Here is a 27,248-nt window from a genome sequence, read left to right as displayed (position 1 = left end):
GAAAATCATTTGCAGATCTGATTTTGAAGTATTAATATATGCATATGATTCTTTATCATTCTTCTTCAGAATGCCAGTAAAGTTGTACTAGTTGCTGTGCAAGCATCATTCTGCTGCTTTGAAAACTGATCTTTACTTGAAGTTGGGATGATTTTTCAGACTTTATTTAATAAATTGTACAGACATAACCCAGTTTTCCGGGTTGCTTTCAAGATGCTGTGCTCATGGTAATGTGTTAGGATTCAAGTACTGCTAGTTGTTAGGCCATTTCTCTGCTGCTCTGCCAGTTTCTGTTCATTGAGACTAAATCTTCTGTTTAAACTCCTTCATAGCTGGGGGCTGCTTTTCAGTCTGTTGTCTATCAACTACTTTGCTAAAGGCTCTTGAATTGGCTTAGGCTGATCTGAAATTGGGTAGTTGCACTTACACCTTTCTGCCCCAGTTTGTGTGGTGCTGACCCTTGTATAGATGTGTACAGATTAGAGCTGAATGTGTGTAGGTTGAAAACTAAGCTTTAATGGTCCAAGCTGGTTTTCAGCCAGATCAGCTTCCTGAACTCATTGTGTCAGTGTAAGGGAGAAATTAAAGGTGTTGCAGCCTTGACTTATAATTAAAATAGTTTATTGAAATGCTGTCAAGTCTCATCCCAAGGTTTTTTACTACTCTACAATAACTTTGAGCACATTATATCTCCAGGTTAAGAAAAATCATGTTGAAAATTATTGCAGTAAAGAAGGAGGACTATAAGCAATTGCTCTACTGAGAATATTTTTAGGAAGCCAGAAGTATGTTCCTTACTGAATGCTACCTGTGAGGCATTGCTCTGGCAAGTTGTAAAGCTCCATTGCATTTTTCAGCTTTCTGGAGTCCAAAAAGAGACAATAGCATTCTTGAAAAAGGGATACAACAGTAATCTAGAGGTGAACTGAGAAACTTTCAGAACTACAGAAATGAGACAGAGATTCTTAAAAATAGCAAGAAGTGTTAGATAAAGAAGGCCTCTAGCTACAGTAGAAGGTGGAAATCTGCTCTCTAATTTGAAACATGTGCTTTTGCCTAAAAATTCATGCATTGAATCCTGCAAATTGGCTATTTTAGTGGTTTGATAAGGTTTGAAAGATATGCTTTTTTCCATGCTTCTTGGTAATGTTTCTGTGTTGTGGCATTCAGAGTTGTTCCCCGGTACTTTTAAAGAAGCTCCTGAGCTGAAAACAATTGGAAGTTGGAAGTGTTAGGGAACAGTGAAATTTTTCTGCTCATGTTTTTCCCTGAGAATCTGCTAATGGCCATTTTGAAACAAATCATGGTGCTGGACTGACCCTTTTGGCTGTATTTGGATGAAGCCATCTTTATGACTCTTTCAGGTGATTGTAACTTGGGCAGACCAGCCATCCAGGCTGAAGTTCTCCATGTTGAGTGTGCTACGTTAGACTATATTAACTTACATCAAAGTGTGTCCTGTTCTATTCTCAGAATAGGGTTGTAGTGTTATTTTTTTGCTTCTTAATGTTTCTGATGCCTGTGAGAACATACAGTACATCTGTTCCTTCTAACAGCATTTTGACACTTTGTTTTGTACCTGAGAGGTATTAATACATCTTGATGCCCTTATGATCTCTCCTATACTCTGACCAGTTTAAAGCTTCTGAAATTGTTCGCATGTTCTCACCTTCATAAAACTTGAGAACTAAATCATTTCTCGATGTACCTGCATTTTCCTTTCCTTCTCCGTGCAGCGTTTAGTTGTACACCTGAGTAATCCAGTGTTCTTTGCAACCAAGCACATGCTCAGTGGTCTTGCGGGGCGAGGGATTGATTCCCGTCCTCTTGAAAGTTTTTCCTCTTAACTGCTGGTTTTACCAGAAAAAAAGGCAAACTTAGCTATCTCAATGAGGTAATTCAAACAGCAAGTGGCACGTAGCTAGTGGATTAGTGGGGGTGATGAAAGGGGAAAAAATGAGGTGTGCAGTGGGGAAGAGAGGAATAGATGTGGTTAGACTAGGAGAGCGAGCTTACAAAGCTGTCTAATGACAAATAATTTCTGTAGAACTGGAGTGGTACCTTTTCAACTGTAAGTACGTTTTCCCTTGCAAGTAATGTGTCCACTATGGAAAAATTCACATCTTGCAGTTGATTTATAGTGTCTTCTGCTGCTGTTGTTTCATTACTTCAAGCTGTGGATGACTCTGCTCGGAAGTCAAAAGAATCCAGCTGTGGGGGTTTGTTCTGTCTGGCAAGTTTCAACCTTAACCTTCCTTCTTTTTTAATGTAAGCTGATTTTTAATACAATTATTTTTGTAGGCTATAATGCCCCACAGTTAAGAAAGATAGAAAGCAATGATATTTGGTATAACCTTAAGTCATTTTTTAACTCTTTGATTTCTTGATATGAAAAAAAAAAAAAAAAACAACAAACCAAACAACATAAGGAGGAATAGCTTTTAATTACACTCTGTATTACTCTGAGCTGTTGCCATTTTAGTCTTCTGGAATATACGGTTGCTAACTGTTTCACGGGTTTCTTTTGACTTGAGAATACTACAGGCCGAAGTTTTGGCATCTTTCCTTAGAATTTTTCAGTTGTTTTGTCTGCAGGCTTAGCATTTATAGTGAGCAAGTCCCATGATGCTACATACCCTGTAGTTACTTTTTGGTTTTTGGTTAACTGTATCTTGGTTAAACATATCGATAGGTGCTTATTACAAGTAGGCTGGCTAGCAGTTTGTCTTCCTCACTGCACTCAAAGGTCATTGCTATTCCTGGACTTGAAAACAAGGTAAAAACTTGGCTAGTAAGACCCAGTGGAGGAGTTTTCATGTTCTCGTCGTAGCTGAATTCTGCAGCTTTACTGCTTCACTTGGCAGTATTACGGAAAATAACAGCTTTACCTTAGTTTTTAGAGTAAGATAAGATTGTAACCAGGCGAGCAGATTTGATGACATTATTCTGTACTTTGGAAATCTTTTAAAGAAGGGAGTTGATTGTCAATAGTAAGGCTTTTTCAGAAACATGGAGAGGGCAGTGATCACTTACAAGTAATACAAGAAATCTTAGTCCTTTCTCTGCATTCAGAGGTATGAGATACAGATTTCCCTGCATAGTTCCTTTGTTTTCTTCTGAACCAAATGAGGTTATGATGTAAATTTTGGTGTGCATAGATGTGAGATTCCGCAGTCTTTTCAGTAAACTACAGGAATCTGCATGAACATGAACCTCCTCAAAAAAGACTGGGTGTCCATGCAACCTAGATCTCTATTCTCCTGCTTTGCTTGTATTAAGGGAAGGTGAATTGCTGGCTTTTTGCTGCTGATTTTGCACCTGAGTGCATTGTCAACCAAGGACAGCTTTTTGGTGCCCTCATTTTTAAGTCATCTGTATATTTACAGCCTAGTCATTCAGGTACTGTGGGATGTGTTTGCTGGCCACTTGCAGGTGGAAACACCTGAAAACTACATCCACTACATGGAATAAAAACTAACACACACAAAAAAGTGCAAGTGAGCACAAGATTGCTTACTACCATAACTGAAAGAATCTGTGTGGAGTGCTTTCAGCCTTACCACATGATCTTATAATTGCTAGCTATCAGCTCTCAGCTTTTGGAGATATTGATTACAACTGAGTACATTTTTGCTAGGATACCCCAGGATGGATGCCTTGTACCACAGCGGCTTAAAATGTTAATGTTGCTGGGTGGAAAAACTTGTGCATCTGAAGGTCTCGGGGATATAACTTAGTGTGATCCCTTGAATTCAGACTGTGAAAGCAGTGGGAACACAGGAGAATAAAGCATAGAGGGAAAGATGCTTAAGAAAAAGCTTCAGTCCCAGGTTTAGTGGAGGCTTGGGTAGTTGCCAAAATGAACTCCCAGGCTGTAACACTTGGGAGTTTATTTTATATATAGCTGTAAAGCCTGTCTACCAGAGCTGATGTATTTTAATGTTGCTTACTTGCTAGATGCATTTGTTTCTGCTTTTTAAAAGGGTAATTTAAAGCTAATAGATACACAAACCCAGCTCAATAGACTATTGATCAGGTTAGTGGTAGCCAGCTATTACATAAAGGCATAAAAAATTCCTGGCTTTATGCTACACTGCCAGAACCAGCAACCTGATTTATCTCTTAGTAGTAATTAAGAATTTTATGTTTAGCCTTAACTAGACAATGAATGCTGATTAAAATCATTCTGCCAAGCTGGGGATGATTTAATGTGATGTAATCATCCTTTTGTTCATCATTGTTGCTAACTTCCACATGACTGCAGTGAGTGCTGGTTTCATCAGCAGAAAATAATGTGTGGTGCTTATGTCTGTGATCCCACAAGTGAATTCATAACTTGATTTTTACAACTGCTCTTTAAGCATTGCTGACGTGGTGGTTCTTGGTACTGATAGAGATGCTCCACATAGGTGTCCAAAACCTTTTTCTAAAACTGTATTTGGTGAAACTGCGTACCCTCTTTGGGAATCTTTATGTTAAAGGATCCTAGGAAACTATAACCTTTGGTTGTAAGGATCAAGTTGAGATGCATTTGTGTCTAACCTTGTTGCCTTTGCTGGCTGTTTTTAGGTAGCTGAATAAAATATTTGACTGAAAATGCAAACACTTAAATGCTAAGAATGGTTCTGTACTAAATGAGGTCTCTGCCATGTTCCTTATTTAGCATAGGAAAAACTTAGGGATTCTCCACTGTGCTGATTTCCCCCCAGAGTAGGAAAAATCTTTACTACAAATAAACACTACAACAAGAAAATACCTGTCAGATGAGGTTCTTCTGGTTGCTTCTCAGCATGGACATGCATCGTTGCACTCACAAAGGTGTGCAGTCATCTTAATTACACTCCCCAGGTTCTGCAGGTGAACTGCACTGTATTTCCTTGAGTGCCAAAGGAACGCAGTATAAGTGATGAGCATTCCCCTGTTGCCCCCATCAGGGAATAACTTCACTATATAACCCAATAGGAGACTGAGTTTAAAGACTGTAAAAGTAGGTGGTGAGGACTAGACTGTCACTTCAGTCAGTACTTTAACCTTTAGACTGAGGTTCTTGTTGTTAGTCTTTTAATTGCTTCTAAAGATTGCAGCGTTGACCCTGTCCCTTTGCTCCCTACAGTTGTCCTTTGACTTCAGGGTAGGGCTTGGGTAAGTATTGCCTAGAAACTGAAGTGTGCTACTGCACAGATGATTAAGTATGTCTTACTAATCAAAATGTCTCAGTAAATACAAGTTACACTGTTTATTTCCATGTGGTCCTGAATCAAGGTCTTATTTTCATCATCTTCTACTGCAATTACTTGATATGAGGCATCCTAGTTTGTTGGACAGGTGGCTAAAATGTTTTCAGCTCTGAAGGACGGGTCCCACAGACAGTGGTTTTTAAATTGGCATCTATCGATAGTGTGACCAAGTTAGAGTCAAATTAAGTCAAATTAAAGTGTCTTGGGAAAAAAAAAACAAACCTTGTTATTAAATTTAGAAATCACTTAGAATGCAATGTGTTGCAGTTCTTCCTCTTACAGAAATGTTAGAAGAAACCAAATTGGACAAGAGCCAATGAAGTATTCTCCTTATAATTTAGTTATGCAATATTGTAAGCATGCCATGCTAGCATAACACTTCAATTACTGAAAAGAAGCTTGTCAAAAGCTTAAAATTAGAAATATGTTCAGAAGCCCAGTTTTCTGGCCAAAAGATGTTGTTTCCAAAGAGTTGTTTTAACTTCTGTGTGATGCACATGTCTTAATTTTCACACTTTGCCATCTGTATGACCCTCAGACTTAATCAGTATTGGAGTATTATTAGATTTTTGTGGTACATCCTCATTCTTGTGCGTATTGTATTATTTTTCATATTGTGTCTAAACATCTGATGAAAGTGTTTATGCAAGGAGATTACAATGACATAGTTGTCTTGGCTTAGTTTTATTAAATACTGGATGTTGATAATTTTCCTTCATCTTTCCCCACCCCGCCTCCCCACTTTTTATAACTCCTGCTTGCCTGTTATGTTTCATTTTTGAAGTCTATAATCCATCTGGCTAGGTGAAAAAGTGCATTGCTGAAAAAGTAGATAGTTATAGATATAGATAAAATAGATAGATATAAATCTACCAAGATTCCTGACTTGTGAGCTATATTTAACAGTCATTTGCAATTATTTATAGGTGCTGTTGGTAAGCAGTAGCCGATACCCAGATCAGTGGATTGTACCAGGTGGAGGAATGGAACCAGAAGAAGAGCCAGGGGGAGCAGCCGTCAGAGAGGTGTATGAAGAGGTAACAAAAACAAAACAAAAATATCCAGCTGCTTTTTGCTGTTGCTATCTTCAGATGGGAATCGAGGAGGAAGAGGGAAATCTACCTCCTTTTATCAAGGATTTGACTAAGATTTCCACAGTTGTGAAATTCAAAGAACTGCAGTTCTGTGTGTTAGAATTGGGGCATAGTGTGGCAAGGTGAACTAATTAGCTTGTTTCCCAGTGTGCTTTCATTTCATGGCTAAATTTCTGTCTGCCTTCATAAACACTTACTGGAAGTGGAACTGTGACTTTATGCCAAATAACATGGTAGTGTAGCATTTCTGTGTTTGTGCAGAAAACATTTAACTCGCAGCTCTTCTAGAACAGACTGAAGGTGAATGAATGATTAATGTGTAGCTACATAAGAAAGAGAAATAAACAGACCTTTGAGGAGATTCCAGACTAAACAGATTAGAAACTGATGTATCTAAGCAGTTGAGAATTCAACAATAAAAAGGCCTTGTTAAGGCTCTTTATTATGAAGAAACCACCATAGGTGTAATCTGCCTTTCTATCTCTGACCTTACCTCTGGGCAAAACAGAGTTTCAAGTCTTGATGAATTAATCTGGTTTCCCACTCTAGTATGGTGCTTAAATTTCAAATTCAAATTTTTTTAACTTGCTATTTATGTTTCCTAGGCAAATTGTTTAAAATGTTAAATGTTACTTGAATATCTAGCAGCCAGCACATTATGCTACATAAAACTTCAGGAAAACCTACATTTGATTTAGCTAGAAATTATGCAATGCATAAGTGACTACAGATCGACTCCTAGAGTGTTCATAGAATGTCCTGAATTGGGAGGGACCCACAAGGATTGAGTCCAACCCGTCCCTGCTTGTGACAACCCCACAGTTCACACCATGTGTCTGAGGGCGTTGTCCAGTCTGCTTGAACACTGTCAGGTTTGGGGCTGACACCTCCCTGGGGAGCCTGTTCCAGTGCTCCACCACCCTCTGGGTGAAGAACCTTTTCCTAATGTTGAACCTAAACGTCCCCTGGCACATCTTCCTGACATTCCCTCGGGTTCTGTCATTGGTTGCTAAAGAGAAGAGATCAGCACCTGCCCCTCCTTCTCTCCTTGTGAGGAAGCTGTAGACTGTGATGAGGTCTCCTCTTAGTCTCTTCTCCTCTAGGCTGAAGAAACCAAGTAACTTTAGCTGCTCCTCATATGGCTTCCTCTCCAAACCCTTCACCAACCTCTTCTGGACACTCTCCAGTAGCTTTATCCTTTCCTGTTTTGGTGCCCAGAACTGCACCCAGAGCTCCAGGTGAGGCCGCACCAGTGCAGAGCACAGTGGGACAATCACCTCCCTGGCCCGGCTGGCAATGCTGTGCTGATGTACCCCAGGACACTGGTGGCCCTCTTGGCTGCCAGGACACACCATGGGCTCATGTTCAACTTGCGGTCGACCAGAACCCCCAGATCCTTCTCCATGGAGCTGCTCTCCAGCATCTTGTCCCCCAGTCTGTACGTATAGCCAGGGTTGCCGCGTCCCAGGTGCAAAATCCGGCACTTGCACTCATTGAACTTCATGTAGCTGGTGATTGCCCAGTTCTCCAATTTGTTCAGATTTCTCTGCAGAATCTCTCTGCCCTCAGGAGTGTTGACAGCTCCTCCCAATTTTGTGTCATCAGCGAACTTACTAAGTAATCCCTCAAGTCCTGAATCTAAGTCATTTATAAAGACATCGAAGAGTGCTGGCCCTGAGATGGATCCCTGTGGAACCCCGCTGGGATCTTAATTCCTTATATCATACTTCTGAAATAGAAGGTATAACGTTTCGCAGAATGTGGATGCATGCTGGCAAGTGAGCGAACCGCAGACTTTCTGGTAGTCATAAACAGTTTTCTCATCCCAGTTTGACTACCACTATTCTTAAAACGCTAATTAGCAACAACGTTACTGTATGTACAATTTTTTTTTTAATTAGCCGTGCTACGTAGTGGTTTATTTTCCTTACCCTTAAGACTGTTTTGCTGAGTTTGAGGTTTGGGAACTTGATGTAGATTCAGCTTGCCCCAAATGCTGCTTGCACAGGACCACTGGCTTAGTGTTCTGAACACTGGTGGTTTTAGTTGCTGATCTGACCGAAGGCAGAGTTCAAGATGAGGAATAGAGAATTCTCATCTCCATGTCAAACTAGAGCTAACTGAACTGTAGTCACACATTTGTTTTTTCTCTGGTGGTGAAGAATATAGACCATCATCTTGAAGGGACCTGTGTGCAGCTAGTATGTCATTGTAGAACCATCTAGTTTGGAAAAGACCATGAAGATCAGAGTCCAACTGTAAAGTTAACACTACGAAGTCCACCACTAAACCATGTCCATAAGCACCATTTCTATATATCTTTTAAACCCCTCCAGGGATGGTGACTCCACCACTTTGCTGGGCAGCCTGTTCCAATGCCTGACAACCCTTTCTGTGAAGAAATGTTTCCCAATATCTGATCTAAACCTCCCATGGTGCAACTTGAGGCCATTTCCTCTTGTCGTCCTATCACTTCTTACTTGGGAGAAGAGACCAACACCCACAAAGTTGCTGTGGGAGTTTGACCAACTATTGAAAACTGCCTGAGTGGTCTCACTTCTCAGCTTGTGGGAATGCAGTGCTACACACAAAGCTCTTGGACTGACTTTAGCACAGTAGTGCAGCAGTGAGAGTTGTGACTGGGAGGGGTCTGATAACTACAGGGTGTTTCAAAAAGATGGACCCATTTTGAAATTACTGTCTTTGAAATTGGGTCCATCTCTGATGCTGTGCATGGTTCTGTCCTGAGAATATTCTGAGGAACACTTCCAAGTCCTGGCTTTGCTGGAGCTCTGCTCACAAATTTCTGCAGTGGTGCAATGTATGAGCCATGAGTGTTGGGGAAGGTTAAAGCTGGGATAGCTAAAGAATGAGTATAGAATGTTACATCAAATAGTAAAATAGTAAAAACTTAGTACCAATTTCTTTGTTAATGTAAAAGTCCAGTTAGAGTGCATACACTGCCCAGACACTGCAAACTACTCCAGTTCATACAGATACCAAAATGTTAGTTGCTTCTGAATTATGTTTTTCCCTTTGGACATGCTTTCACACCACTAGGCCAAAAAAAAAAAGAATAGAGCAGATGAGAAGGTGAGAAATAGGAGTACCTGCTGTTATGATTTGAAGCAGCCCTTCCATAGTTAAGTTTTGTTGTTGCCCTCACTTTATAAGGGCAAAGCAAAAGCATGGTGGTTCTGGTCAAGAATTGCAGTAATCAGCAACCTACACTGTTTTGAATACTAAATACAGATGTCAGCCTCCTTCACGCATACACTTGTACTCTTTTAGTTGTGTTTTGTTAAGTACTATCACACAGCGACATGCAAACGTGTGGCTTAGGCAAATGCTTTGATTTCTTTCCAGTGTATTGTACATTACACTGTTCTGTAGCTGCTTAGAAAATGCGTTGCCATCAAACGTTCAGTAAGAGGCTTCATAATAGAAAAGCTGCATATGTTGTAAGGACAGGTTTATACACACCAAGAGAAACTGTATCTAAAAGCTCTTCAGTGGTGCTAGCATAATCATTTTGCTCCAGGTTAAACCAATTTTTATTCACTTTTATTACAGTGGCTGCAGGTTTTTTTATGGTAGTGTGGAGGAAGACATAAACTGCCAGCTGTGTTCAGCTCTGAGCCGTGCCTGCGAATGCATAAAGATTTTTTTAAAGGCTAGGGGCTTTAATAAGCAAAAATCATTTGGTGACGCTTGTTCTACAGCTTCGGAGTTTCCAAGGCTTGATAGCTTGCATAGCTGATGTTCAAAGTTCATGCCCTAAAGTAAAAATTTCTTAAGCTACAGGCTGAATCTTGTGTTCTGCCATGAGACTGCAAAGAAAAGCCAGGATGGTATTCAGTTTTGACTTGAGCCATGGAAATTCATCCTAACCTTTCTAGAGATGGATGTCTTTCTATTTTTATACTAAGGTCAGTGTCACCTGGCAAGCTGGTTACAGTGCAATGAAGTGAACCATTAAGAGTTTTGTGAATGAATAAACTTCAGAGGAGCCACACTCTGGCACTGGTTTGGACTGTGTTCCTTCAGTCACGCAACCTGTTGGTTTCCAGTAATTTATTAAAATGGAGAAATTGATAGCGGGAGGAGTTGTAATGGCATTTCTTAACAGTAGGAGTGCTCATAGTTCACGAAATTACAGCCCCCTGGCTCTAAATAGCCGACACTTTTACCACCAGCCGTCATGTATTTTAAATCCTTGTTTTAAAACACAAGCAAAGATCTTTGTAGTGAAACCTATATGCACTGCAGTTGCTCCATAGTCTGCCTGTGTGCATGACTCCAGATTTTTTTTTTTTATCCTTATCTTCTGTTCATGTTAGTGATTTGATTTTTTGCCTCTACTAAATGTTGAGTAAGAATTTCATTTGTCTGACACTTCACAGGTTACAGTAATTACAGTAGCCTGTCAAGTTCCTTAAGTACAATAAGTTTCTACAAACCTGGAGGTAGAATAACAAAATGAAGTTACCGTATAAAGCATTCCCGGAAAGGTATTAAACCTCATCTAAATGAGGAGCTCCTATGTTACTGACTTTGGAGCTTAGTGTTTAATTGGGTAGTGTGAAAGATGAAAATGAGAACTGTGTGCACATGTGTTCAAAGAGAAATAACGACAAATAATGAGGGTGGCAAGCTGGTGATGTTCAGCCTCTTAAATGGAAGGAATACCATCCCACTCCCCTTTTTCTCCATCTCAACAAAAAAATGAGGCTCTTGCTTTGTTTGTACTTAGCAGTATATTGATATGCCTACTAAAAATATATATAATTCCTCCCAGACCTGCATGAATACAGCTTCTTAGAAGAGGAGGCTGATCCTGAGGTTAAGCTGCTGTAACAGTGAAAATATCAGTCATATTATCTAAGATTTCTCACAGGAAACAGAGGAATCTGCTCCAGTGAGCATCTAATATTTGAGAAATGATTGGGTGGTACAGACTAGGACTGGGTAGAGACTTTAAAAACAAAATAAATAAATAAACAAACCACCTTTTCAGCTGAAAGAATGTGGCAGGTACTATGAAACCTTTGGGGTTTTATAAGAGTATCCAAGAAAGGTCAGGAATAGTCTTGCACTGTGCCTTCAGGAGCACAGCCATTAAAGTACTATCTGACATCCCACAGTTAAAAATAAATCTTTCAGATTTTAAGCAACTTTCTGCTCTGGTAGACTGTTAGACTAGAAATTTAAGTGCAGCGTGACTCTTGCTCCATCTACAGGAAACAATGGGCAAGTCAGAGTGCACACCTGAGACTGCAGAACATCTGCAGCTGCCAACAGGGAATGACCTCCAGGCCAGAGAGATTATGGGATGAAGTCGCTGGTTTTCCCTCTTGTGGTTGGATTTAGGCTAATACTAAAATAAATGCATAAATTCAGATTTGACACCTTACCTACATAGGAGTCACAGACTTTCTTAACAAATTGATCTGGGAGGGTTTAGCACTTAATTCAAGAGCTTGTCTGCCGAAAGAAATGCTGTTTTTTCAGGCTTTTCTCCCAAGTTTAGACTGCCTCATTTATTGAAGCCTGTAGCTTTTTGGTTACTAAAAGAACTGTATTTTAACAGTCATGGGCACATCATGGCCACAGAAAGAAATATTCTTATTAGAGACAAAATGGTTTGAAGTCTAGAACATAACCAGTGTATTGGATTTGAAGCATATGACTGGGAAAGCGAGGACTTCGACTTTCTAGGGAAAAAGCTGAAGCATTTTTTGGTCTGTTAGCATTTAATTTTGACACTTGAAGGAATTACAGTAAGGTAAGAACCTGGAGGAAATATTGTTTTTAGCAAAAGCACTTAAAAAAAAAAAAAACACAGTCAGTTTAATGGTACTTTATAAACGATCAAGATGACTCAATTGAATATATTACTTCCAGAGAAACATCATAGAATTGTTTGGGTTGGAAAGGACCTTAAAGATAATCCAGTCCAACCCCCCTGCCATGGGCAGGGACACCTTCCACTAGACCAGGCTGCTCAAAGCCCTGTCCAGCCTGGCCTTGAACAGTCCCAGGGAATGGGGCATCCACAACTTCTCTGGGCAGGCTGGTCCAGTGTCTCACCAATCTCATGGTGAAGAATTTCTTCCTGATATCTTATCTAAACCTACCTTTTTTCAGTTTAAAGCCATTGGCCTTGCCCTATCACTACATGCTCTTGTAAAAAGTCCTTCTTCAGCTTTCCTGTAGGTCCCCTTTAGATACTGGAAAGCTGCTGTAAGGTCTCCCCAGAACCTTCTCTTCCCCACACTGAACAACCTCAGCTCTCAGCGGGTCTTCACGGGACTCTAGTTACTACCTTTTTATTCTTTTGCATACAGAGGTTTCGAAAGACACTACAATCTGCAGGGATGATGCTGCATTTTGGAAGCACATCTTTGCTCAGAGAGCAACTAGACATCACTGATGGTAATCACATGTACATAGCAACATCTGGTTCCACAAAAGCTTCATTATAAGCTTGTGGGAATTTTTACACTTAGTGTAAGGGCATGCTTCTAATTGTGTCATTCAGAATTACTCAGCTAAGAGTATTTGTTTCAACTCCTGGTTTGCTTGGGGGAGAATAGAGAAGCTGTGAAGTAAATTGCACTTAGAGTAACACTGAAAATATATACATTGTGACTGTGGGGTACTAATAAGTTAAACTTCTCTGTGAAAGCTCTTTAGTATTGGTAAATTTACCTGGTTGTGGTGTTTGTGCCACATATTGGGTATCAGTGAATTGTCAGATTCCCATTAGCAGTGTAGAGAAGCCATCCTACATCTGTCCTTCAGCAGTCCTGTTGGCAGAGACCTGCTTTGAAGAAATCTTTGTAATACTAAATAAGGTATTGGCTAGGCTTAGAGATGTATAAAACCATGGAAGATTTTGTTGGGGAGGGCTGTTTGTTGTGGTTTGAGGTGGAAGAAGAGTTGGGTGTTTTTTTTTCCTTCCTCTGGCAGAGCATAGTACACTCTAGAGTAGTTCCTTGGTACTTGGAAAAGCTTTTCTTAATGCTTGAAAAATCTGCAGAGTCTGCACTGGGCTTTCTGTCATGCTGTTAAGCTGTATCTTGCCATATCTTTAAGAATATTAAATGGTCTTGTTCTTTGCAACTTTAGGGAAGAAATTTAGAAATTACAGAACTTGTACAGCTTAAGCTGCACACTTGGACACCTGAAGTATTAAAAAATTACTAATCCCACAGATTCATGTTGTTGCTTTTGATATAATAGGATGATAGAAAATTGCCTTTTTTTTTTCCTTTGTTTGCCACAAAGTACAAATCCTAAAGGATATAAAGGCAATTCCTAAATATTGCTGCATGAGAAGGTAGGCAAAAATTGGGGACAGAAGCATAAGTTTGTAGCCTTTTCAGTTCTGTTTCTCTTTTTGAAGAGATACTGTAATGTTGAGGAAATGAGGACTGATCAGTAAAACCTGAACATTTCTTCAGCCTGTGTTCCTTCAGGCTAATAAATGCTTTTTCATTGCCCACTGTAAAGCACAATCAATCTGTAGTGCCTGTGGTGGCATAACTGACCTTTTCAGACCCAAATAAGGGTCTGTCACTGTGACAGTTAACATACTGCCTAATCACTTACCCAGCAGGTCCGGTTATGTATTTCAGCTTCATGAGCTCTACAAGGTATCTCTGTCATCACAGCACATGACCAGAAGAATATTGTATGTAGTTTTGTTTTCATTTTAGGTCCAGCTCTTGCTCTAGATAAGCAAAATGCTTGTTGAGTTGCAGGGGCTGTGATCAGATGCTTCCTTCATCAAAACTGCTTAATAAATAACACCAGCCATCTGCTTTCTTTAAAAAGAAAGACACAGAAAACATTCACTTGTAAGATCTTGATTAGACTTATTGCTAAAGCCTGCCCAGTTGTCTGTCAGTGTTACTCACTAAAATGTAATTAAGATCCATATGGTCCTTCATATAAAGACGTAAGACATCAGTAACTTTCCTTGGTTAAAGCTGGATACAAAGACTGAAGGCTAGAAAATGTCATCTTCGAGCCAAGAAGCCCTATTTTACATATCGATTGTACAATAACCCCAAAAAAATCTAAATATGCCTTTGTCTACCAGTAGACTACATATGCTTTTATATCTTAAGCATAAAGACTCAGATTTATTTAGAATAAATGGATGATCATAAACTACTTCTGTTGAAGGTGGCATCATATAATACTTCTGGAAAAATAAATCCTAGACTCTTAGTAGAATATAATGACCACCTGAACTTTATCGATAAAAATTACTAAGCACAGGCTGATAGACCTAGTGGTTGTTTTAAAACATTGGAGTGAAATTCTAAATGTAAAGCCTTTTCTGATGCTACTAACCAGAGAAGTAATTCAAAACTGGTAGTAGAAAATTTGGTAAGTAAGTTTAAAAATAAATTTATATCCCAAAAGCTACACTTTCATATGAAAACTAGCATATGTGAAGTCATTATGCTGCAGGATCCACCCAGTAACTTACAGTTTAATTTGTTATTGTATTTTGAAGAATTTGACTTAAGTTTCTGTTTAAAATAGCAATGGAGTTTTAATGGTTCCTTCTCTAAATTTATTATTATACTATTTTAAATTATGTCTTGTCCTGTCTACTTCTCTGGATTATTTCAGTATTAGATGTCATTTATCTTTTCAATAAAATAAAGTACACAAAGATGGTAAGTAAAAAAGTATTTTGATCTGGATGGAAAACTTGAAAGATTATGCATTCTTCACCCATTAGAACAAGCTTCTGTGTTGCAATGTTCTAAGTAGTCTAGAAACTCCAGAAGCAATGCAGTATTGTCTAATTAAAACATGTTAAAACACTTGCTTAAAAAACCCTAATAATGGGGAGTAATTCATTTATGCTGCTGTAAGAGGCTGGTACTGATGTTTTAGTCTTGAATGAAAAAGCACATGTTAACACTTTTTCCTGTTTGTTTTGTAGGCTGGAGTAAAGGGAAAGCTAGGCAGACTGCTTGGGATATTTGAGGTGAGCTATTTCTTTTACCTTTTAAAAACAGATTTTTTTTTTTTTTTTTTTTTGTGGGAGTTGATAAAACTATAGAAATTTAACATCTACACAACACAATCAGGCATAAGTTAAGTTTTACTTGCCTTTAATTTTGCAATGGTACTGGAAATGCTGTATTACATTAGACAGGTGTTTGCCTTCAGTTTTTATATGATATGTGAAGGTTTCAATAGGAAGATTTCAAAGTACTTAGAACTTTCCTGGGAAGATCAAATTAGTACTCAGGCAACATGTAGAGGGTTTAAAAAAAAGTGAAACCAACATGGATAGATCTAGGATTTCTGAAATACCACCCATGCCTCTTTTAGGACACTATTTTGACTTTTCATCTCTGATATTTTGCTGAAGTAACTTGTCACCTTTCACACACTTAAAGTGATAGGTCAGTGTGTGAATTATCTCATTATGGTTTTGATTCACTAAAAAAGGTAATGCTTTGGATTACAGACAAATCTAACCTTTAGCAATACTATGTGGTTAAAAACTTCTATTTCATAGTGTAAAGAACTACTGACAGCACAAGGGCACACATAAGATACAACTCTTTCAGTGTTGGCATTGCCCAGTTTTGCTCAGGTTCTAGACAGCAGTAGACTGTAGAAATGTAGGTGTGAGTCTTCAGATCATAATACAGCCAATGTTACCATATTGTGCTCTATGATGGGTGAGAGTGGACATCCCTTAGTCTGGTAGTTAGGTGTGAATCTTCACAGTTGAATTATAAAAACAACTTCCGGAGGCAGTGTGCTCCTGACAGGGATTTCCTACATGGAAATACTCTTTAGTCACTTATGACTAGTTGATACAGTGCTAAAGGTGTTACTGTTGTGAAGTATGGAAACAATGACAAAATCAGAGAAGTTGCTGTTTGTGCGTAGTGGCAGTTGCCCTTTTTTCTAATTTGTTTTGGGTTTGAGTACACCTGGGTGGTCCTACACATTAGAAACTTGTCTGGTTAGTCTACAGAAAGTATTCTGTGTTTCCCAGCTCAGACCCAAAAAAATACAGGCTATCAATCATCTTCATGCCTTAAAATGGGCTGCAAGGGATGATGACTCTTTGGTAATTCAGCTGTGTGTTCTTGTGAAGCGATTACCACCATTTAGACCAGAGGAGATAGAAATCTGCGTTCAGCAGCACTTTTCTAGGTTACTTTTAACTTAAATCAAGGACCTACATCAGTTTTACAACATGGCCCCACCAACAGTTGTTGATACAGTTGTTGCTACCACATGTTGCTACCTGGAGTTATATCTAAGAGAAGATGGAAAGGATATTGCTGCCAAGTCCTCATATTCTAGAACTACAGCCAGAAAGGATGGGTGTTGTAGATGTGTTTACTCCATTTAATAATGGTTATTGACAAACAACTGTCTGGGAGTATTCTTATTTCCTAGCAAAGCACAACAGTTTATACTAAGTTTGCAGGGAAACAGAGGTAGGTATGAATGGTTATTTGCACAAGGATAAAACCTTCTGTATGGGGACCTACAGCATAACATCTCTTGGTTATTAATGTAGTTGTAACCCTAAATGGACCTGGTGCGGTGGCACCTTGGAGTGTTCTGCTGGCCTGTTTGGAGTTAAGAGTAGTGTCTACACAGAGCTCACGTGGACTGGCTGCGCCTCAACAACCTGCCCCGAGCAGACCACAGTGTTGGAATTGCCTTGTCCCAAAATCTGGTGGTTGGTGCTGCTAACGTGGCGAACCCATCAAGCGAACAGATGGCAGTGATTTTTGCATTTGTCGTGATTACAAACATAGGCTGTTTAATTTGCCTCGCTTACTGAGTGAAACATTATATCCAGCACTGCATGGATGATCTGGCCACGGGATGCAGCTGTTCCATCTTGCAGAGGGTTTTTTAATAACCTTTCACCTAGGAGCGTGAGTTGTGGAGATGGTTTTAGCAAATGCACTCTACTGTGGTCACTCACAACATAAGTAAAAGATAAGCAATGTGCAGAACTAGCAGTGAACTGCTAGTATTAGACTAGGTGACCAAGAACATAGTTTGGTCCCAACTTCACAATCTTCAAATTTGCTTTTGTTTTTTTTAATGACTCTAGTAAAATAGAATAGCTGCGCTTTCAAATAAAACTTATTTTTTCCCATTCTTGCGGGCTTACTCAGTACAAACGTTTATTCAGTGAAAATAAAAGCCAGGTTTTGCCGGCAAGTATCCTTCAGGGTAAGTAATTTCCAATTTTATAGTTGTGGTAAGTCTGTAAGTTGGTTTTGTTCATTTTTATTCTGTGAATTAAAATCTCTACTTCTAATATTCAAGCAGAACCAGGATCGGAAGCATAGGACATATGTTTATGTTCTTACTGTGACGGAAATACTGGAAGACTGGGAGGATTCAGTTAATATAGGTAAACCCATTTTCTGTCCTATTCTGCTACATTTAAAATGTATTAAGCAAAATTCTTTCATTCTCTGAAGCAATTCTTATAATTCGGGGGGGATTGGTAATTCTGTTCTATAAACTGAAATTACTGGAAACTCTTACGCTGTTCTTCTACACTTCTCTACACGTATAACTAGGGTTGCTTCCAACACATTGTGCTACTGTTATATTATATTAATTAGGGTATTCTAAGTGTTATGATGGAATAAACATCACTATTGGTTGCTAATACAGCTCTTTATTTTTGGGTTATTTTAGGCAGAATATTATACTGATAAATTATTCTTTAAAAAGTTGAATGTTTTGCTGTCTGATACTCTAGGGTGTTTTTGAAAGTGTCTTTGAAAAAAAGAAATTTTTGGAAAGTTTTGAAGTTCTTTTTCCCATGGTGGGGGAAAAGAAAAAATAGTATTTACTTAGCTTAATTTTTCAATTACAGTGCTGATTTTAAGAGGTATTTATTCCTACATCTGCACATTTGTCATGCAGATACCACTGTCATGCAGTTTAGTTAGATTAACATCTTTTGTGATGCTGTATGGATCTTCTACTTTTAATTTAATTAAGTAAACATCGACTTAAAAAAAAATGTTAGTTCAGTGTATTTGTCCAGCTGAAATTCTAGTTAACTAAGAATTGATATAAATTGCATCCTACCTTGGTTGGTTATGCTTTACCCTTTTCAGGAGGTGGTGCTTTGGGAGTGCGACATTCATAACCTTAGCACTATCAATCTGTCAGCAAGTGGCATGTAATTGTAAGAGCAGCTTCACACCTGTGCTCAGTTTTTCAGGTGGAGAGAGAACGTTTTGTTTCTGATGCCACTGAGTTGTGGGGGGTGCCCCCTCCCACCTGCGTGCCAGGTGCCCTGTACAGCAACACTGGCCACTGATCCATTACTTTAGAGCGGGGGTGTCAAGCTCATTTTCACCGGGGGCCGCATTGGCCTCATGGTTGCTTTCAAAGGGCCAAATTCAGCCTTAAGTCAGCAGTTTATATACGTCTTAATAACGTTCAAGCATAGTACCTGTAACACTGTAGAGCCAAATGAAAAATATAATTAATCCCACTTGTAACAATACTGTCCCTGACCTTGTCTCTAAGTATTTCCAGAGGCCTCTTATTTTAAAGGGCTGACTTGTATAAGCAAGATGGTCTTAGAACTATTTTGCCCAGATAAGTCTTGGAACTCAATTAAACATATCTCTGGCATAAGGTATTTTATTTTTTTAAAACTTATGGCTAACCTGAGTAACTCCATACCATAGATATGTTTTGAGTATGGAAAACAGCTTTCTACATCAGACCAAGCCATCCTTCTGTAACTTCATGCATGTGCGCATGTTCATTCTTCAGGTTGGTTTTCTGCTAGGCATGACAATGTAGGAAGGCAATATTACGTCACCTGAATAATAAAACCTTTTTTGTAAGGACTAGATATGACCTTTGTAGCATATGGAAAGTCATATGAGCTTCAGCCCAGCATCTGCTTCAAGAGAGTTGTCTGAAAGGCTTTATTATGAACTGCATATCAGTAAGCTTGAGTCAGCCTCTTGTGTTCATCAGTCCTTTCAATGTCTTTTCACCGTGTCCTTTGCCTGAGAACTTGCATTTCGAAAGTAAAAGGAATGAGGAAAAGTGAATGATCAGATAGCAGCAAATGGTGCTGTTACAAATTTGTAACTTTTTTTCTTTATGGATTATACTTCTTCAGGAAGGAAAAGAGAATGGTTTAAAGTAGAAGATGCGATCAAGGTCCTTCAGTGTCACAAGCCTGTTCACGCAGAATACTTGGAAAAACTGAAACTGAGCTGTTCACCCACGAATGGAAACTCTGTGGTTCCCCCTCTTCCAGATAATAACTCCTTATATGTCACTTCTGCACAGACTTCTGGGTTGCCCTCTACTGTGAGATAAACATTTGGATTACCTTTTTATTCATGTCATCACAAGGGGAGACATCTGTGATCACATGCAGGCATCTGTGTAACTGTCAGTTCTAAGTGAAATATGTGAATGTGTCATGATGTCAAATTTCTTTGAACATTTTTTTTCTTTTTTAACAATGTAAAATAGTATTTCAGCAAACCAAAGCCATATATGGATTTTTTTAAGATGCCTTAATAGGCCACTTTAAAAAAAAAAAAAAAAAAAAACTTGAGTATATAAATTTCCATATCTGCTAAAATAAAATATGTATCTTGGTGGTGTTCAGCTTATTTAAGACTAGCCAGTTTTAGTCAGTAATTCTGCAGGAGTACTTGCTTAGAGAAAAAGCTTGAGCAAATAGTCTTATACTAAATTTTATTTGGTATCCACAGATGAAGCGCTGAGCTCTTAAGACGGTAGCATATGGGTGAATGGGTGTGCTGAAGGCAAAGATGCTCAAGTGTGCCTACAATAAAGGACTAAACCACATTCAGCCCCTCGACAGCAAAGGGCACCGACACTAAGCACTGCTTCCCTCACCCAAAAGGTTGCCTTGTCCTATGCAATCTTCACATAACTAGAGCAAGAACAACAACTTTGTCTTGCAGCTACCAAAACTATCCACTGTTGTTTTGTTTCATTGCTTGGTCAGCTGGTGAACTGTCGGAAGACTTATATTTAAAGTGTTGTAGATCTTTCTTCCCCCCCCCCCCCCCCTTTTTTTTTTTATTTTAGCATTTTGATATGTGTGTTGTTCATGGTATAATTACACTGCAGGTTCCAAAAACTTCTAATCTTCAATGAGAAGCATCTTCCCTAGTGTCCCTGCAGTCTGTTGTCATTTAAAAATGTGTAGCGGGAAGTAAGACTTAGCCCAGGGTCACCCTTACGTTCCAGAGGTGTCTATTAGCAAGCATGTGTTGAGGTGTCTTGCCCAGCAGGAGCTACTGGTGGTACCTCCTGGGCTTGGAGACAGGTGGGTTGATATGTACTTAGATTAATGAATAAATAACATTCAGAAGGTATCCTGAAAGCCCCAATTTTAAGTTAATTCCTAAATATTTCAGTTTTACTGTTTTAACATCAATTGCTTTAGTTTCTTGAATTAAAAGCTGTCCTCTTGAGAACCTAGCTGGAATAAATGAGGTACAGCTGACAACTTTCCTGTTAATTATTTTCTCCTCTTTTTCAGCCAAAAAGATAAAAACTAAATCCACTGTTAGTCTTAATGTTTTTACCATAGGATTGGTCTGTGTATGTGTGTGTATGGTTCTCTTCTACAAGAACACAACCTAATTCATACGAACATCCTGATTCTGAATTTTCTAGGATCTAAACCCAACTGTACCTCCTCTATAGTCAGCCAAAACAGAGCTTGAGGTAGATTACCTCACGTGTGAAGTTTATTCTGGGTAAAGCTCTTTCTCTTACATAGCATTTGAACCTTTGTAAATAGTCCAACTAGTAAATAGTGAGTGTAAAATGGAAAATAAATGTAATTTAAACCTTTTGTTACTCAATACACAAATGGTTAACTTCTACTTTTTTAACATAAATTGTGTAAAATGCTGCTATAAATTAAACTTTTTTGTGCTGTTACACTTTTTTAGGAAAAAATAATGTTGTTGCCACAAGTTACTCGTTAGAAAACCAATCTTGTGCCATATGTAAATGACTTAAAACTGGGGAGACAAAGGTTCTGATCCCTTGAAGCTGCTCTCTTTGAAGAGGCATAAATACTACTGACAAGAGGCATGAGCCACGAAGCTGAAGACTTCGGAAGTGTTGGGTAGGACGCTGCTTTTCCATCCCTTTATCTCCTATTCCAGGTCACTTCCAGAACTGGAAAGAACACGCAGCTCCGTTCAGTGCACCTGAAGCTGGAAGTGTTGCCAACAGCTGCTCCATCCTCTCAGTCACGAGCTGGGGGGCTGGTGTTAATATTCCCATAGTGCACACATGTGTGCATGTACTTTACACTCAGCCTACTCCAGGTGGGGCCATGGTTTGCTCAGCTCACTGATTTAAACCAACCTGTCTACCAAAAGCCCTGTTTTGCCAGGCAAAACAGAAGAAGGTGAAGTTGAGCATATTCAGGAACATCTAATCTCTGTTAAAATCATCCCCACAGTGTATAAGGGCACCTCTGGCTCTAAAGCTGCCTTTAAAGAGCAGATAATTTAGCTCCCTTTTTTGATCACTTTGATGCTTGCTTTTTTGTTCAGTAGTCATTTTTACACTTTAAATTGAGCAAACTTGAACAGGCTTTCTTGTAACAAGATGATACAGAATCTGTGAAAGCAAAAACAAGAATTTGGGGTTTCATTTCATTTAAAAAAAAATGCTTCTGTCTCCATTTCAGAGTCTTGGAATAAAACCAATCCAAGCTTGTATGAGATTTAGTGGTAATGCATGATCTTATTTTGTAACTCTTGAACTATGTGTTTGATAATAATGTAAAAATGTACAGTATTGCTGTTGCTAGCAAACTCAGAGTTGATTGCCTATAAATATTTTGGTTATTTTTTGGTCATACACATTTGAGCTGTTCAGTAGTGCCAGACAGAACTTGTTTTTTTTTTTTTTTTAAATACCATTTGTTGTATAAATCTCTTCAGTCTCTATGCAACCTTCAGAATGAAGCTCTATTGTTTAGTTTGACTTCTGCTCCCTTTCAAAGATAAATGTTCTGTGAATTGTAAAGGTAAATTGAAAACACTTCAGTTACGCTACAGGGAGCAGCTGTAGTGAACAGGCAGTGGCTTCAGTCCTAATGAAACCTGACTCTCAGCTTCACCAGAAAGGGTCTGTGTAAAAATAAGAACAGAAAACTGAAGGGTTTTTTTTTCTACTACCTATCAATTTAAATGTAGAAGCATTTTGTTTTTACATGCATCTCTATTTAGATGGGCCAAACCTATTTTGTACAGAGCAGATTTGGGATTTTTCTCATGTCGCAAATTCTGTACAACTCATCTAGACTTGGTAGAAAGGGAAGAGACAGGTTGTCATCTGCAGCTTTCAACGAGTCTAGTGCGTACTGCTGCTTTTCCTGGCTGGTAGGTTTTGAGATTGTGTGTTAGCTTATGGTGGTATCAAATAGAAATAGCCTTAAAGTTGAAGATCAGGTGGATCCAGAATTAAAGTGAAATGGATGTGGTTTTAAACACAAGAAATACTGAGGTATTGCAGAGAGGCTGTTGAAGTGAAAAATCTTATTTTGGTGCTTACTGCACCCTGATTTAGCTGAGCATTGGTCTGTTAATGTGCTGTGGAAAAAAAAAAAAAAGAGGCAAACACTTGGGTTTTCTTACCAACATTGTTTGTGAAGTGAAAACTGAAGGGAAGGTGGGGGGAGGGGGGCACAAATTAAGTTGTAAACATTTTGACCTGCTTGCATGGATTTTCTTTAAAGATTGATGTAAGAATTTTGACTTTTTATATTTGAGAAATACCAGAATAAAATATAAATTAGTCCAGTGGATGATGTGGTCATTCTGTCACCCGTACTGCAAAAGAAATGTTTGTGCAAAAGTCTTCCATCTCATCTCAAGTAGACTTAGTTTCATTTAGTGTCTCCTACTGTTTGCCTCATCTGTGCACTCCAGCTTCATCCAACACTCTGGAAGAGGCCTCTGGAAAGCTGATCCAGCATGTCCCAGCGCATGATCAGCTCTCTCCCATGGAACTGCTGCCCACACTAATAAGATTTCTAACTCTTCTTCCTTTTGCTGTCCCGTAGCTGCCAGTCACAGCACAGACGTGCGTTTCATGTCCATACAGCAACAGTGAGAGCAGCTGCATCAGATCAGACCAATAGTCTGTGTAGCCCAGGGCCTTGTTTTTAACAGTGCCTAGAAGCATTAGTATCAACAGGACAGTGTATTTGCCTTAAGTGCCCCTGTCTGTCACCATCTGGGGCTCAGGATCCTCCCCAGCCAGCTACAGTTTATTTGGGGCTGTTAGAAGGGAGGGATTTCTCATCCTTGACCTTGGGCACACAAGTAGGGGTAGAGTGTGTGTTGTCAAAGCACAACAGAGGAAAAAGGCAAAGTGATTGACTTTTCCAGGATTCAGAAGATAATAAGAATCTTCAAGCTTTTTTAACGTTTGGGTTTTTTTTTTAATCTTACCCTCTAACTTTCAACACTCATGGCCTCAGTGCTGCTGTGGCCTGGTGTCTGTTACATCCAGACTGTCTGTAACAAGCCCTTGTCCTAAGAGACTTTGTGCTGCCATTCAACTGCTTCATTCTCCTAAGCACTTCCTTCTTTCCTGCTTTCTGGGTACTCCACTAGCACAACCTCTCTCTGAATAAGGCAGGAAAACATCCACAGCAACTGAAGAAAGGAAAAAAAATATCATTAGAATCACCTCACTGTCTTATTCTGAGATTAGCCTGCTTTTAATAATTGTATGTGGGACATAAGACCACAGTCACCCCTCCATACACTTAGTAGTACCCATCCTTTCACATTTATAATGACCTTGCAACCCTGTCTACAGCAATCAGGGACATCATCTGAGCTTGGGTACCTGTGTCAGGCAGGGAGGTGAAGATGAGGCCTGAAACCAAAAATACTCCTTCACAGCAGCTCTGAAGACAAGAGCCCAGCCTATACCGGAGTATCTGAACGCAATTTTGCAGCAAGTCCTCCAGTCAGAGATAAGGTTCCTATGTTTAATAATTCATGTTTTCCTTTTTAAAAAATTAAAATATAAATACTTCTGGTACATGTCACACTTGCCTCGGTGTCTTCACCTGGGAAGGCTCACAGAGTGTGCTATTCTGCAGCCGCAAGTCCTGTACCTCCCAGCACTCCTGACCTGGGATTCTTGAGCCTTCATTGCCTCAGTGATGGGCTGATGATCCGTGACAATTCCCAAGCAACAAACCGAGCACCCAGATGAGCCACCTCGGGATGCAATTGCCTTTCCTAACACAGATGTCATCCAGGGGTAGTGTTCAGCTGACACCTCCCACCACCCTTCAAATCAGAGCAGTTTTCACCCTGAGTTTTCTGCCCTGCAGACGAATGGAGAATAGTCCTACTTGCTCACACCAACTCCTTACCCTAAGTGTTGAGGGGAGTTTTCAAAAGCAAACACTTTAAGCAGTAACCTTGATGCTGCTCTTCTAAGGTACTTCAAAGCAACCTAACAATTAGGTATTTGCTTTAAAATCTTCCTGCGTGCTTTGTCAGAAAAGACTGCAATGCACGGTGAGAAACCCATCACAGCAGGCACAACTAACTGAGCCATGCTTATAATGTAACAAGGTTTAGCAAAGCTTATACATCTATCAGTGTGACTGCACTAGAAATTGTGCACACTGTGCACTTAAGTAGGAAAGTCTTGTACTAAAACAGGTGGATTTAAACACAGACAGGCAAAAAAAATTAATAATAATAATTAATAATAATAATAATAATAATAATAATAATAATAATAATAATAATAATAATAATAATAATAATAATAATAATATCCTCCTCTGAGCTTGTGCACCAGAGCAGTCCCTCTGATGGCTCTAGGACAGAAACTTGCTCTTTTCTACCCATACAAGAGAGGAAGGGTGGGAAAGACACAGCAACTGGAAAGTGAGTATTTAGAAGTTATTAATGTTTATCTTCCTTATGTTAATAGGTGTTAAGAACTGCTAAGAAACTATTGCACACTGATGGCAGCCCGCTACAGTTAAATGAAGCTCAGTGTCTATGTAATGAATAACCACTCTTCCTTTTATTTCAGTGTCATATTATATTACAGTCAAGACATGTTATTGACAAAACCTACCAGACATTTCATTTTAGAAGTAACCCTCAACAAAAAAAAAATCCCAAGAACGTACATAAATTGAGATGTCACATTTTTTTATGTTACTATTCCATTAAGATGTTTCACAATAATCTCGATGTGCTGGAAATACACTTTCTCAAAAGCTACAGAAGCAACGTTTCACTTGTTTTAGACTAAACTCCGCTAACATACAGAAACCGCGTTCCATCAGCTCCCAGTGATAACACACTTCACACCCATGACAGAACATGGCTACACATTAGGAGGTCACCACGAAATGGTTACGCAGAAATAGAAGCCTTCCGAACCCTCCTCTTGATCTAAAGGAAACTACTGCAAAAGTGATTTGGACGTGTGGTTTTAAAGCCAGTGTGATTACGCAGGCTCAGCAGCTACAGTGAGTCTCCACACTCTAACACACAAACCGCAATGTTACCGCTCTCCGTCAGGATTTCAGGAGTTTTGACACATAGCACCAGGAATGCTAAAGGAAACCCATTTATTTAAAGTTTACTGTACATTTATCCAATGGACATCCACTAAAAACGGAGATAAAAACTCGTGTTCTCTAAAAGATAGCTGCATTTGCTCACCAGCTGTAATGGTAGATGTAACAGAAGTTGCAGGTAATGGCTCTGAATATACACCTGCTTAACTGAGGAAAACGTATCTAACTGGCTTCAAATAATTTAGTCTAAAAGTGTCACACATTCCTCAACATAAGATAGAATGAAATTTCCAGCTCGGCTTTATACAGGACTCTTAATCAGGTTTAAAAGTTAAATACATATTATTTAATAATAAACTTTAAAGCAATTAAATATACCTGAACAGACCCCAAACCAAACAAATTTCAATTTTTAGGAAGCCCGTCCAAAATTTCCTTCCTTACAACTATCATTTGAAAACACACTGACGTGTTTTAAAATGCAGTATTTTAGCCATCCTTTTACACCATGGATTTAAGATATACCATCACTATGGACTCAAATGGTCAAAGTCAGACAGCAGGGAGTTCTTTAACAAAAATCTCCAACTTGTTGAGATAGTTAAAAAGAAACAAAAGAAACCAAACACGAAACAGACACATACTGGCTACTGTGTACTCAAACGGTTCTATAATCTACTCAGTCACTAGCAAATGGAGGCAGAGGATTTTTTTATTAATATATTAACAATATTCCACCAAGAACTCAGTTTTAATTACATACTCTAATTAGCTGCCAACTCCAGCTGAGTTTTAAGCCCCGAACACACGAATATCTGGCCATCTGCTAAATGACCTTGTGTCTGGATTCATCCCACCTAGTTGGAAGTTGAATTGCCCAAGTTCCAGCTCAGGTCCTGTTTCTCTACCCAAGGAGGGGAAAACCACTTTCAACAGGGACACTCAGGAGGGTCTGAGTGTCCCCTGGGGGCGCCACTTGTCCTCAGACTAGAGACAGAGCTGAGGAAAGCCGTGTACATAGCCTAAGGTAAAGCTTTAAGAGGCAGGTGAAGTAAATCCAGGGTCTAGGGCACAGCTCACGTATTCTCAGCTGCCTGCTGCAAAATTTGCCCACGTTAACAAGCACACGTGGGACATACGTCAGATAAACCCAATCACATGCTCGTGTGTAAGGAGAAGGCAGGGTTAACGGTGCTTACCCGCTCTGAAGAACGAACAATTTGTTACAAGCCCTGAACGCAACTTGGGCCAATATTCAACACAGAAACTACTTTT

The 27,248-nt window shown here is 39.2% G+C and overlaps 1 protein-coding gene across 2 annotated transcripts in view; it reads left to right on the top strand.

Annotated features, from left to right (window-relative positions):
* Positions 1-23,208, top strand: part of NUDT4 (nudix hydrolase 4) — a 31,527-nt gene extending 8,319 nt beyond the window's left edge. Inside the window, exons 2-5 of one of the 2 annotated variants that reach the window (XM_082049318.1) lie at positions 6,164-6,274; positions 15,300-15,344; positions 17,675-17,762; positions 19,512-23,208. In XM_082049318.1, the coding sequence (XP_081905444.1) occupies positions 6,164-6,274; positions 15,300-15,344; positions 17,675-17,762; positions 19,512-19,714 (447 nt within the window). In that variant the 3' untranslated portion in view covers positions 19,715-23,208. The remainder of the gene's footprint in view (positions 1-6,163; positions 6,275-15,299; positions 15,345-17,674; positions 17,763-19,511) is intronic. The other variant, XM_082049319.1, reaches the window with a different exon arrangement.
* Positions 23,209-27,248: the final 4,040 nt, after the last annotated feature.

Source organism: Streptopelia decaocto (genome assembly GCF_964273445.1).
Source record: "Streptopelia decaocto genome assembly, chromosome: 1".
NCBI classification, from domain to species: Eukaryota; Metazoa; Chordata; class Aves; order Columbiformes; family Columbidae; genus Streptopelia; species Streptopelia decaocto.
The sequence above is the reverse complement of the archived record's forward strand: the minus strand, read 5'-3'. Positions and strand labels throughout refer to the sequence as shown.